Source organism: Montipora capricornis, chromosome 5 (genome assembly GCF_036669925.1).
Source record: "Montipora capricornis isolate CH-2021 chromosome 5, ASM3666992v2, whole genome shotgun sequence".
Classification (NCBI taxonomy): Eukaryota; Metazoa; Cnidaria; class Anthozoa; order Scleractinia; family Acroporidae; genus Montipora; species Montipora capricornis.
Genome location: NC_090887.1, coordinates 15,227,731 through 15,240,230, shown reverse-complemented (window position 1 = coordinate 15,240,230; position 12,500 = coordinate 15,227,731). Strand labels below are relative to the sequence as shown.

Here is a 12,500-nt window from a genome sequence, read left to right as displayed (position 1 = left end):
GCGGGCACTCCGGAAATCAGTGTGCAGCCTTGTCTTTCTTTTAGCAGTGGAAACCCACAAAACGATAAATCGCCGAAATCGCGTTAGATCGGCCTGCGAAGCTGGCCAACAACAAAGAATACAACACGGCAACAGAGTAAGTAGATTTTATTCACAAAATATAAGAATAATTGACTTTTCCAGCAAAGCCGTTGCCTTCCCATACAAAGCTTTACAAATTCAAACCGTTGTGACACAATACCTCCATATGCTGTAAGGCGGGAGTCACGTTTCGCGTAGTTATGTAATATGGCATATGTCAGGTTACACTGAACTCCAAACATTTTGAACTTGGGCTGCCTGTGCTTCATTAGTCATACCATTCCTACAAAACATCATTTCGTTCGATTTGAGTTGCAGTTTACACTGATTGTGCCTACACTGGACGTCACAGGTTTGAGGTCGTTCGATTCTTTGAGGTGAGTAATGTCTTCCCCATGCATCTTCCAAATATGAAATTACAGCTTAGTGAATTTATTGAGAAGAAGGGATCACTTCCGCCATCATGATGTAAACACCGAACAAGCCATTCTAATCTCCTTCTTGTAGATGTTTGCTAACACAGTAATTCTAAACTAACAATTGGTACATAAGAAAATGATATAATCTCATTATGCGCACCTTACACAAACTTCTGGTTGATACACATAAAGGTGTTGTGGTCTACAGTCAAACCAAGAGAAGCGTACCCCTTAAGATTGCATTAATGAAGTGATTATTTGAAACTTGAACCCGCTAGTCGTTTCAAGAATGCAATAATGAATTGATTATTCGAATATTGAACTCGCTCGCTCGATCCAAGAATACGGCTAAATTCGCTAACGGCTTCCGTTTTCGAAGAATCAATTCACTGTTGCGACTAGTAGGTTTCAAACCTACTAGTCTTTTCTAGAATGCAATACTGAATCGATTTTTCGGAAACGGAACCCGTTAGCCGTATTCTTGGATCGAACGAGCGAGTTCAATATTCGAATAATCAATTCATTATTGCATTCTTGAAACGACTAGCGGGTTCAAGTTTCAAATAATCAGTTCATTAATGCAATCTTGAGGGGTACGCTTCACTTGGTTTGACTGTAAAGGTTTGCATGTGGTGTCGAAGGGTTTCGTTGATCCCAAATTCACCTCTACCATACTTTATAAAAAGCCAATTAGTTGTCTCCTGCCAGCTGGGGTGCTTAGCCATGTTTTGTTTGGTATGAAACATTTCTTGCTCTGTTCGTCGTAGCAAAACGCATTTGAGCATATCCATGCGGAAAATGTGGTAGACAAAAATGATACACGGTTCTTTAATATTCCGGTTTCATCAAATTTAAACTACCTTATTGCCAGCTTTGGCAACCCAGCTTCGAGTTGAGTCGACTTCTCTTGTGTTGGGCAGAAAGCGCCCTAAAAGACGGCTTCAAAGCATTTTTCCTGCGCAAGCAAATGTACTTATTAAGTAATAACAATGAATCATATTCCCTCTGTCATAGGCAGAACATTACGTCGACTCTAAACAGTGCTGTAGTTCTAATGTTGATGTAAGTGCATCAATTGATTACATATATCCAAGGAACTGCAGTGATAGGGCAAGCAAGAATATTCAAGGGATTCGTCCGTAGCTCTACAAGGTGAGCATTACCTGTAGGATGCTAATTTTTTACCACAGTATCTGTTTCATATTTTGTACTGACAATCTAGCTCTCATTCGTTTGTCTAAGACTGCACGAAATGCCAGCATGTAATTTATTTCCAATTCAGTTGATCGTTTTCGACTCAATATGAATTAGGAGTTTTGGATCGCAATCGTAAATTCGAAGACAAATTACTTCCGGCAAGAATTCACGTCGAAATTTGCATGTACTTGAAGATCGAAATACTGTTCCCTGTTGTGGGCTCCAATCCTCACAGAACCCATTTTATAGTAATCGTATCTATTGCAATTATAAACTCAAAAATCTCGTTTAAGGTCGCTCAAACCGGTTTCAACAATTTGGAGGGATGTCTTATTTGTAGGATTAAGCCTACGGCACTGTTTCACTTGACGGTAATGTTATGGTACCAAATGAAACGGCAATAATTTCTTAACAAGATGGACATATTAATGTGACGTAATAAATAATAAATTGCCATGGCAACAAAAGAACCATCTAAAATGCCCTATATGTCCGATTGTGAAGGTAGCTATGAAGCTGCTCCATACAATTTTTTTCAACATTGCAGAAAGTTTTATCTTTGCTTGATAATCACTCTCCAGCAATATAGGGTGTTTTTGGATGCCTTTTTTGTTGCCGTGGTAACCTATTACGTCACATTGTTGAGTGCAGTTATTGGTGTTTCGTATGGTACCATAACATTGCCGTTAAGTGAAGCAGTTGGGTAGATTCAATCCTTCCCAACAGTACAGTTTTTTGGAAGTGTGAAAACTGGTTTGAGCCTGTTTAAGAGGTTAAGCTGTTCTATGACCCAATGGGGGCCATAAGTATTTATGATGATGAAGATAATGATGATGATGATGATGAAGAGGTTAAGAAAAGGTGAATAGGGTCGCATATTTATTCTGAGTTTATCAATTTTGTCCGAGTCCGTCAGTAAATCGCCAACTCTAATTATAAAAACACCAATTTGCCATTCACGATGGAAATAAAATTACCATTCCAAAAATATTTCTTCGATATTTCTGCATGCTAAGGATTTTCTTATCAAGCTACAGAATATTCGTAAAACAATCCAAACACTCCGCACAACATTTAGTAAGTAGATTTTTCTTAAGTTAAAATTACAGAAGTTTGTCAGCCCGACTGAAGTGTCTTCCAACATTTTGAAACTATTAATTTCTATCGTTTGCTAACTGGTAAGGTAAAGATAAAGTCTGCTACGAGCCTCCGTGAAGCGACTAGGAGTATTTTAACTCCCCCCTGGATGGGATGCTAATCCATCGCATGGTTACCCCCGGCATTTTCGCCGGTACCCATTTATACACCTGGATGCCCAAGAACACAACACAATGTCCCCGACCAGGACCCGAACACGGAGTACTCGATCCGGAGTCGAGCGCAATAACCATGAGGCCACCGCGCCTCCCTGTTTGCTAACTGGAGTCGTCCAATTAATTGCATATGACATGTCGCGATCTGACGTAGCAACGCGAGAACGAGGGCCTGATCCCGCGAGGGTTTGCAGTACACGCGCGCTTGGTCGCATTTTTTTTTAGGTCTCTGTCCCATAAAGGCTATATTTTATCTCTAAAAACACTTTAGTGTTTCATTGATTTCCCTCTTACTTATTTTGATGAATGAAAAAGGATTCGCTGGAGTATCGAAACGCCTGGAACACTGGGTCTTCGGATTAAAACATGGCAACCTTCATTCAAATTTCTCCAAACCAGAGTTCCGGTCAAAATATGTTCTTACATGTTGGTTACTAAAATGAGATCTTTTTGGGTATGTCTACTCTATATCGACATTATTCTATGTTGTACGCTGTATACTGTTGTATTGTAAGATCTTTGCCACGTATCGAGAGTGTTATTAATTAGTTAGATTCTAAATTCTAAACTTGAAAACGTTTCGCCTTCCCGGCCTCTTCAGTTCTTAATATTATTTAGGTTTCTGGATTTGTACTTGTATTTGCATAAGATCTACACGGTCTCCCATGGGAGGCAGAACGTTAATTGTAGAGCGTTAATTGTAGATGTTTGAATGTCAATTAATCCTTTTCAATTCTTGCGTGTGGTAAACACACGGTATTCCATTCTTCTTTCGCGTTCATACTCTTTCTTTCTGGGATTTTTCTGATATGTATTGCTTCTGTTATTTGTCTCATCATTGAGTCTCGGTGAAAAGTTCTCACGACGTTCATTGTGAATTGCTGGATATAGCCATTGTGCTCTTTTAGACAATGACTCCATAAAGGCGAGTTCTGTTCTTTCTCTTGTAATAACTTCATGTGTTCTTTTCCTCTCGTGTAGGCGTTGCGGGCTGTTTCTCCACAATATTTGCTGTCACAGTTGTTGCACTTTATTTCATACACAATGTTGTTCCTCGAGCAATCACCTTTCCCTCTTGATGTGCATACGAAACAGTCTTCACGTCTACAGTTTCTCTCTTTCATGGGGTTGGATCTTTGTGGAAGGGACGTGATCGAAATTCTATTCTTCTCAACCACCTTTATCCTAAGTGTCGACTTATTGATCTCTTGCTGTATCGTTTTCTTTAGCTCTCCGTTGGGTGTGGCAGGGATGAATAGTACTGAATCGTAGTTTCCTTTCCCATACCACTCTTGTGCCTTTGATCTTTTCTTTCTTTCCCTTTCTCTCTTCTTCCATTCTCTTGGTCGGTAAAGGGGTCTCTCTCCATTCCTATCTTTCTCTAATAGGGTGTGGTATGCTGACAGGGCTGACTTGACGACTTGATGTCTGAAGGCTTTATCATATCCTGAATACTGCATCTTTAGTGTGGAATCATGAATCATGATAACAACCGCACAGAACCGAAAGACAAAGACACAATGGAAACACTGCAACAAATCGCCAATGATATTCATCCGTCGATCCAGCTGGAAATAGATGTTCCCTCAAACCACAAAGACGGCAAGATGCCTATCCTAGACCTGAAGGTGTGGTTAGAAGAGGATATGAGCAACCAAAGACATCTGATCATGCACGAGTTCTACGCGAAGGAGGTCTCATCGAAAACAGTCGTACCCGCCGACTCTGCACTTCCGTGGTCAATTAAACGCGCCGTCATGACCCAAGAACTACTAAGAGTATTCCTGAATTGTAGCCCAAGCCTACCGTGGCAAAGAATAACTGAGCATGCGTCAAACACCACACTAAAGATGCAGTATTCAGGATATGATAAAGCCTTCAGACATCAAGTCGTCAAGTCAGCCCTGTCAGCATACCACACCCTATTAGAGAAAGATAGGAATGGAGAGAGACCCCTTTACCGACCAAGAGAATGGAAGAAGAGAGAAAGGGAAAGAAAGAAAAGATCAAAGGCACAAGAGTGGTATGGGAAAGGAAACTACGATTCAGTACTATTCATCCCTGCCACACCCAACGGAGAGCTAAAGAAAACGATACAGCAAGAGATCAATAAGTCGACACTTAGGATAAAGGTGGTTGAGAAGAATGGAATTTCGATCACGTCCCTTCTACAAAGATCCAACCCCATGAAAGAGAGAAACTGTAGACGTGAAGACTGTTTTGTATGCACATCAAGAGGGAAAGGTGATTGCTCGAGGAACAACATTGTGTATGAAATAAAGTGCAACAACTGTGACAGCAAATATTGTGGAGAAACAGCCCGCAAAGCCTACACGAGAGGAAAAGAACACATGAAGTTATTACAAGAGAAAGAACAGAACTCGCCTTTATGGAGTCATTGTCTAAAAGAGCACAATGGCTATATCCAGCAATTCACAATGAACGTCGTGAGAACTTTTCACCGAGACTCAATGATGAGACAAATAACAGAAGCAATACATATCAGAAAAATCCCAGAAAGAAAGAGTATGAACGCGAAAGAAGAATGGAATACCGTGTGTTTACCACACGCAAGAATTGAAAAGGATTAATTGACATTCAAACATCTACAATTAACGCTCTACAATTAACGTTCTGCCTCCCATGGGAGACCGTGTAGATCTTATGCAAATACAAGTACAAATCCAGAAACCTAAATAATATTAAGAACTGAAGAGGCCGGGAAGGCGAAACGTTTTCAAGTTTAGAATTTAGAATCTAACTAATTAATAACACTCTCGATACGTGGCAAAGATCTTACAATACAACAGTATACAGCGTACAACATAGAATAATGTCGATATCCAACTTTGCCTATGCAAGAATCAAAGGTCTGACTAAGCTACTCTATATCTGATATCTAATTAAGGAAAAGGCATATTGGATAGGGCTTTTGTTAACGCATAGTAACGTTTTCGGCCCAGTTTCTGCGACGGAAGGATTCTGCGCCGCTTCAACTTAGAATGAATCATCGTGTATTGGATAGGTTTTTGTGCAAATTTTAAACTCATTTTGTAAGCCAGGCAAAAGTTGTCGACACGGAGCGAGTAATGGAACTCTTTTCCCACTGTGTCTTTAAAAAATTCCGTTTCAAACATCAAAACTTTCAAATTTATTCTCTTCTAGAGAGCAGGTAAAAGCGCATCTTTCCAGAAAGAGCAATCACCATTTCTTTTCCCGTAAGGGGAGAATGAAATGAAATCTGCTTATGTATTATATTTATTCATTTTTTTTGGTTTAGGTCCTTTTCGTGACTGTTGCATTGCTTTATTATCACTAATTCGTGATGTCCTTGCACCCTTATCGTGACGAGGAGTTAAATCATTTCAAGTGTTTGTCTCTGGTTTTAAATGAATTCCCAAAGGCTTTACGTCAGACTTTTAAGACGATGTGGGACACCACCATTGGGCATCGCCCTGGATACCAGCTTTGGGATGACTCCACTGCTGTGAGAAATTTCTTTCTCTCTACAGAGGGAGGGACAACTAAAGTTCCTACCAACCAGTCGTACAATGAATGGGATTGCACTGCCTTATTCCAGGCTACTATCTATGCAAAATCCTTCAGCATGCGTTACAGAACACTTAGTGATTTGTATGTGAAGCCCCGAGTTATTCCTCATGGAAGTTTCCATGGATCTGTGTTAAGCCCAGTAGGTGATAATGCCGAAACCTTTGCACTGGCCATTGATCAGCTTCGGCGTTTGAGGAATACGGTTTGTCATTCCTCTCGCTTGGAGATGGACAAAGCAACATTTGACCAGAACATTCAGTATGCTAAAGAAGCGTTCAAGGCTCTTGGAATTTCAACTGCATCGATTGATGCCTTTGGAAGTTTGACTGCATCTGACTTTCCAATAGCAGAAGTCCGTAAGTTGGAACAACAGGTAAGGGAAGAGAAGCAATCACACATAAAATGTTTAGAGAGCAGAAATGAAGATATGGAAAAGATTGAGGAGTCCTTAGCAGCCATAGAACAGAAAGTGGAAAGCCTCACTGCCAGCAAAGAAGAGGTCGCTATGCTAGAGCAAAGGGTTGTGGAGCATATGAATTCAGCTGAGGAGGGCTTGAGGATGCAACAGGAAGATATAAGTGCGTTAGGGAAGGAGATCCATGAGCTAAAAAAGAAGGAAGAGGAACAAGATACAGAAACAGAAAATACAGGTAAAAAGAAGGACTTAACTGTTTTCAAGCCTCTTTCTAAAAAGCAGGATATAACAATAGGCGTAATAAACAACTTACTGTTTGTCAATGAAAAGATGACAACAAGACAGACAGATCTTCCGTGCATCAATAAAAAACCATATCTTGCGTCGTTAAAAAAAAAAGACACACAAGTCACATAAAAATAAACGAGACTGTTACATTACCGCTCGAAACTGCTTGTGCACTTGCACCGTTCTTGTAAGTTTCTTTTCCACTACAAAAGGCATTCCTTAGTTTTTGAAAGTGTCACAACTGTAGCATTTGTAAGACTGCATGACTGTTTGGAAAGTGATTGGATCGAAAAGTGAAGTCAACATACAGGTTTTCAAGTGGGTAATTTTAAATCCTTTCCTTCGTTCACAAGGACACTCTCTTTTCTAAGCGTTGTAATTTAAACATTTCCGAGCGGTACAGTAGTTGAAACCAAAGAGAGAAACGATCCTCGCACTTTTCTAGACAATTTAAGCAATTGAGTCAAAATCCAGGTGGTTCCAATGGTGCAATGCTCTACCAACTGAACTATGCCAAGCCACACAGCTGGAAGCGGGTAGATTTGTTGAGCTCATGTGTTTCCGTGAAAGGATTCAATGAAGGAAATATAGATATTACATTGAAATGCTGGGCTATTTAATAGTTATAGCGCGAAAGCGAGCGTGATATCGCCTAATACTTAGCCGACGAGGCCAAGGCCGAGTCGGCTAAAATTAGGCGATATCACGCAAGCTTGCGCGCTATAACTGTATTATAATTCAACATATAGTTATTGCTGTTTTAGGAGTAAACTCATTAAAGACTTAAAGACTTAAAGATAATTCAACACGTTGATAACAAGTGAAGCGGCGCCGGTCCGTCGTTTTCACATTCTCTTGCGAAATCGGCATCTATGTCCGAATAGACGTCATGTAGGCCTGCATCTATCATGTATCAGTGTATCAATGTGTTGATTTATTAAGGCTAATATCTTCATGTCTTTAGTTATTAAATTTCTTCTACAACTAAGCAAATCAAAGCGTTAGGCCAATTTCTGAGATGACGTCACAAACAAATTATCTTTAATTTACGCCGTGAAGAGGAGTTTCTGCACTGACGTCATCTCAGGAACGTGGCCAATACTGTATAAGGTCTGTCTTGGTTTAAATGACTGCAAATACATTTTGCTATCTCTACAATGCAATGGAAAGAAAACGGAAAATATCTCTGTTAAATTATAATTTCAGTTATGTTCGCAAAGTTAAAGATGATATTTGTTCTTACTTCTTAAAAACCTTCTGTGCAGTTTACAAAGTCTCAACGAGACAAAGGATATCCAAAAAATAATAACAAGTAAGCAATGTCTACTTTGTATTTTACTTTGCATTACAAAGACATCAAGCCAACAGTCCCAAGATCTCGTCTTCCTTCAATGGTTCCAAACTTCACTGGCCGACAGAGTGAATGCAAAGAGATCGTGGATCTCGTGAGATCCGAACATACCCGAATCGTGACGATCTGGGGCTCACCCGGATTCGGAAAAACATCGGTGGCAATAGCAGTGGGGCACCAACTGCAGTCTCGAGGCTTTCCTGTTTGTTTTCTTTCGTCACGAGGACTCCAGACAAAGGCAGATCTGATATCAAAGCTTTTCAGCCTCGCAAGACAACCCACCACGAGTCAGAGATCAGTACCTCAGCCTCTGTCGTTAGAAGATGAGTTAATCGAGACCCTCGGCAACATTTCAGATTCCCTTGTATTTATTCTTGATAATGTAGATGATCTACTAGAGAGTGGAATTCCAAAAGTAAAAGAAGACGTCCTGCAACTATTTCAAGAAATTCTCATGCAAAATGAGAAGATAACCCTGGTGGTGACCACACGAGAATCATTTGAGTTTATGAACTTGAATTTCCAAGGTCACAAATCAATAAGAATAAGGCCACTGGATGATACTTCATCTCATGCTATAGTTCATGAATTGGTGCCAAATGCTAGTCCCGATGACTGCGCAAGAATTGCCCAAATATGTGGGTGTGTGCCTCTTGCAATGATGTTAATGTGCTCTCTAGTTTGTGAAGATGATGTTCAAACAAGTCAGTGTTTGAACGAAATCACTGAGTCCGCAACAGAAAGTATCGTCGATATCTTAGACAATCCAGATTATCCAGCTAACCAACGAATAAAGTTGCTGTATGAAAAGTCTTTCCTCCGACTTTCTCCGGCAGAAAAAGAAGCATTTGTGTCTTTGTCTGTTCTTCCGGGATGTTTTACCACGGATCTCGCCTCAGCTGTATTGAATGTTACGGGAGTGATTGAGACCAAGAAAATGTTGCAACGACTCCGAAGAAAGTCTCTTCTCGATTCAAACTCCCACTCTGGAAAATTTGCAATGCATAAGCTCCTTCAGTCATTTGCTAAAGAAGCAGGCGAACAGCGTATGGAAGAAATAGTAGCAATTGCAAAGTGCCGTTTCCATGCCTATTTCATTTCTCGTTTCGACAAATTGAACGAGGAGTTTCTAGATTGTCATTCCATGGATGCATTCGTTGCATTTTATGAGGAAAAACAGCTTTTTATAGAAAGTCTAGTGGACGGTTGCACAGATCCCAGGATAGCCGAGAATGTTTTCAAAGTTTTGATAAAAGCAGAAATGTTTCTGGACTCGCTGTTTTGGTGTTCCACAGAATCTTATAATTTTTATAATATCTACGATTCGGCCTTAAAGGCAGCCAGTGCTCTGGGAAATATACATTACCAGAGGCATTTACTAGTTTCTAAAGCTTTTGCTGAAATTACTTGGGGAGCAGAAGGAAATGCAATGCAACTTCTAAAGAAGGCATATGAAATGGAGTCGACATCTTGTTCAGGTTCTGATGATGAAAGGAGTAAATACTTGTGTTACTTTGGCATCTGTCAGCTTGTTATTGGCAAAGTTAAGAGCGGGATACAGTGCCTGGTAGAGGCTGTTTCTTTAATGCATGAAAGTGGAGAGCAGAAGATTCTGAAGCTCGTTGTTTACCAAGTCATTGCTGTCTATTATCAGTTCTTAAACGACCCCTCCACCTCGACTTACTACTATAACAAAGCACGCAAAGAATGCAATTCCGTGGCAGACGAGCAACTGATTGTTATTCCACCTCTTGGATGCAAAGGAAAAGAACCAAAAAATTGCAAAAAGCTTCAAACAAACACTTTTGACTCAGGTAATTATTGGCCATTGCAATTGCTAGTTATACTTCACATCAGGAACGCTGCAAAGAACTTCTTTGACACTGACACCCAGCAATTTGTAATCAACCCTGCCCTTCGAATATTAAATAATCTCCAGATAAATTCCAAAACCCATTTTTATTTGTTTCATTTTTGCGGTAATGTTATGGCACTTCTGGGGTCAACATTCACAGAAGAGGGAATTGTTGGCGGATCAGGTTTCGAAGAATCAGTCGCACGTCACCAAGCAACACTCGAGCAATTCAAACATAGCTCTTCAGGCCCAGAGGGGAAAGTTGATTCAACCGTGACCCTTCGTTCTCAAGAATGCAACCAGCGTCTCGCAAAGTTCTACCAAGACTTCGGTGAATTGCACCAAAGCAAGAAGAACTACTCAAAGGCTCTTTATTTCAAAACGTGCGCTCTTGATATCGTATTGAGAACAAATAGACAAGAAGTAAATGCATTCTTAGCCCATAGCTACCATTCACTCGGGGTGACACAGTATTCGCTGGGTGATTTTACTTCTGCTCTCCACTCTGTCAAACAGGCATTGCAAGTGCGAATAAAAGTGTTCGGAGAGGATCATGCAAGCACAGCAGATTCTTACGATTTACTCGGGGTGACACAGCATTCCTTGGCTGATTTTGCCTCTGCTGTACAGTCAAAGCAGCGGTCTTTAAGCATACGGTCAAAAGTGTTCGGAGAAGATCATGCAAGCACGGCTGATAGTTACAATTCACTCGGGGTGACGCAGCATTCGTTAGGTGATTTCACCACTGCACTCCACTGTGCCAAACAAGCATTGCATGTGCGAATAAAGCTGTTCGGAGAAGATCATGCAAGCACAGCTGATAGTTACCATTTATTCGGGGTGACACAGCATTCGTTAGGTGATTTTACCGCTGCTCTCCAGTCTGCCAAACGGGCATTGCAAGGGCGAATAAAATTGTTCGGAGAAGATCATGCAAGCACAGCTGATAGTTACCATTTACTTGGGGTGACACAGCATTCGTTAGGTGATTTTACCGCTGCTCTCCAGTCTGCCAAACGGGCATTGCAAGGGCGAATAAAATTGTTCGGAGAAGATCATGCAAGCACAGCTTATAGTTACGATTTATTCGGGGTGACACAGCATTCGTTAGGTGATTTTACCTCTGCTCTCCGGTCAAAGCAGAGGTCGTTAGACATACGGATAAAATTGTTCGGAGAAGATCATGCAAGCACGGCTGATAGTTACAATTCACTCGGGGTGACACAGCATTCGTTAGGTGATTTTACCTCTGCTCTCCACTCTGCCAAACGAGCATTGCAAGTGCAAATAAGATCATGCAAGCACAGCTGATAGTTACGATTCACTCGGTGTGACACAGTATTCGTTAGGTGATTTACCTCTGCTCTGCAGTCAAAGCAGCGGGCATTAGATGTGCGGATAAAACTGTTCGGAGAGGATCATGCAAGGACGGCTTATAGTTACCGTGACTCGGACTCGGGATGAAACATTACTTGTTAGGTGTTCTTAGCTTTTCTCTGGAGTCTGACCAATAGGTGTTAAATGTTCGTATGAAGCTGTTTGGAGATTTTTGGGAGAAACTTCTTCAGCACTGCTGAAGTTACTGTTTTTTTAGATTGTGTGCAGTTTATGATTTCACTTTGGCTTGCATCAAGAGTCCATTACCCAGGTGTAAGAATCAATTATCAGGTTTGTCTTCATCAGCGTCAAAAAAGTGTCTATTTTTAGACCACGTTTTTTGGGAAAAGAAAGAATCCTTGGCTTCGACGTGACGTCATTGGCAGCCGTGTTGGTGTACTGAACAATAGCGAAAAAGTCTTTTGGGAATTTGGCTTTATTACTATACAACACGCGAGCGACATTTTGCTTTTGTTTTGTACACCAACATGGCGGTCTAATCACGTGAGTGCAAGACAAGAATAGCCAAATCGGGTAACTTAATGATGTACCCAATTCAAAATGACAATACCTGAAACAAAACGAAACGGTGAATTCCCAAAGGGTTATGTTATCTTGATATCGTTTCTTGTAAGTTTAGTGCCATGTATGC

General features: G+C 40.7%; 1 protein-coding gene across 2 annotated transcripts; it reads left to right on the top strand.

Moving 5' to 3' along the window:
- The first annotated feature begins 37 nt into the window (after window positions 1-37).
- On the top strand, window positions 38-11,783 carry LOC138049605 (uncharacterized). Of its 2 annotated transcripts, XM_068895978.1 has the most exons (5): window positions 38-458; window positions 1,515-1,652; window positions 6,291-7,212; window positions 8,619-10,430; window positions 10,632-11,783. In XM_068895978.1, the coding sequence occupies exons 3-5, from the start codon at window positions 6,336-6,338 to the stop codon at window positions 11,780-11,782; spliced, it is 3,840 nt and encodes a 1,279-aa protein (XP_068752079.1). In that variant the 5' UTR covers window positions 38-458; window positions 1,515-1,652; window positions 6,291-6,335; the 3' UTR covers window position 11,783. The 2 variants fall into 2 exon arrangements, with proteins under 2 accessions (XP_068752079.1, XP_068752078.1); XM_068895977.1 differs by having other exon boundaries at window positions 8,619-11,783.
- The last annotated feature ends 717 nt before the right edge of the window (window positions 11,784-12,500 follow it).

Bases quoted from the DNA above. Each gene is read 5' to 3' on its own strand.
- LOC138049605 (XM_068895977.1), top strand. From the start codon at position 6,336: ATGTCCTTGCACCCTTATCGTGACGAGGAGTTAAATCATTTCAAGTGT. The intron at 7,213-8,618 runs GTAAAAAGAAGG...TGCATTACAAAG, and splicing joins TACAGAAACAGAAAATACAG to ACATCAAGCCAACAGTCCCA.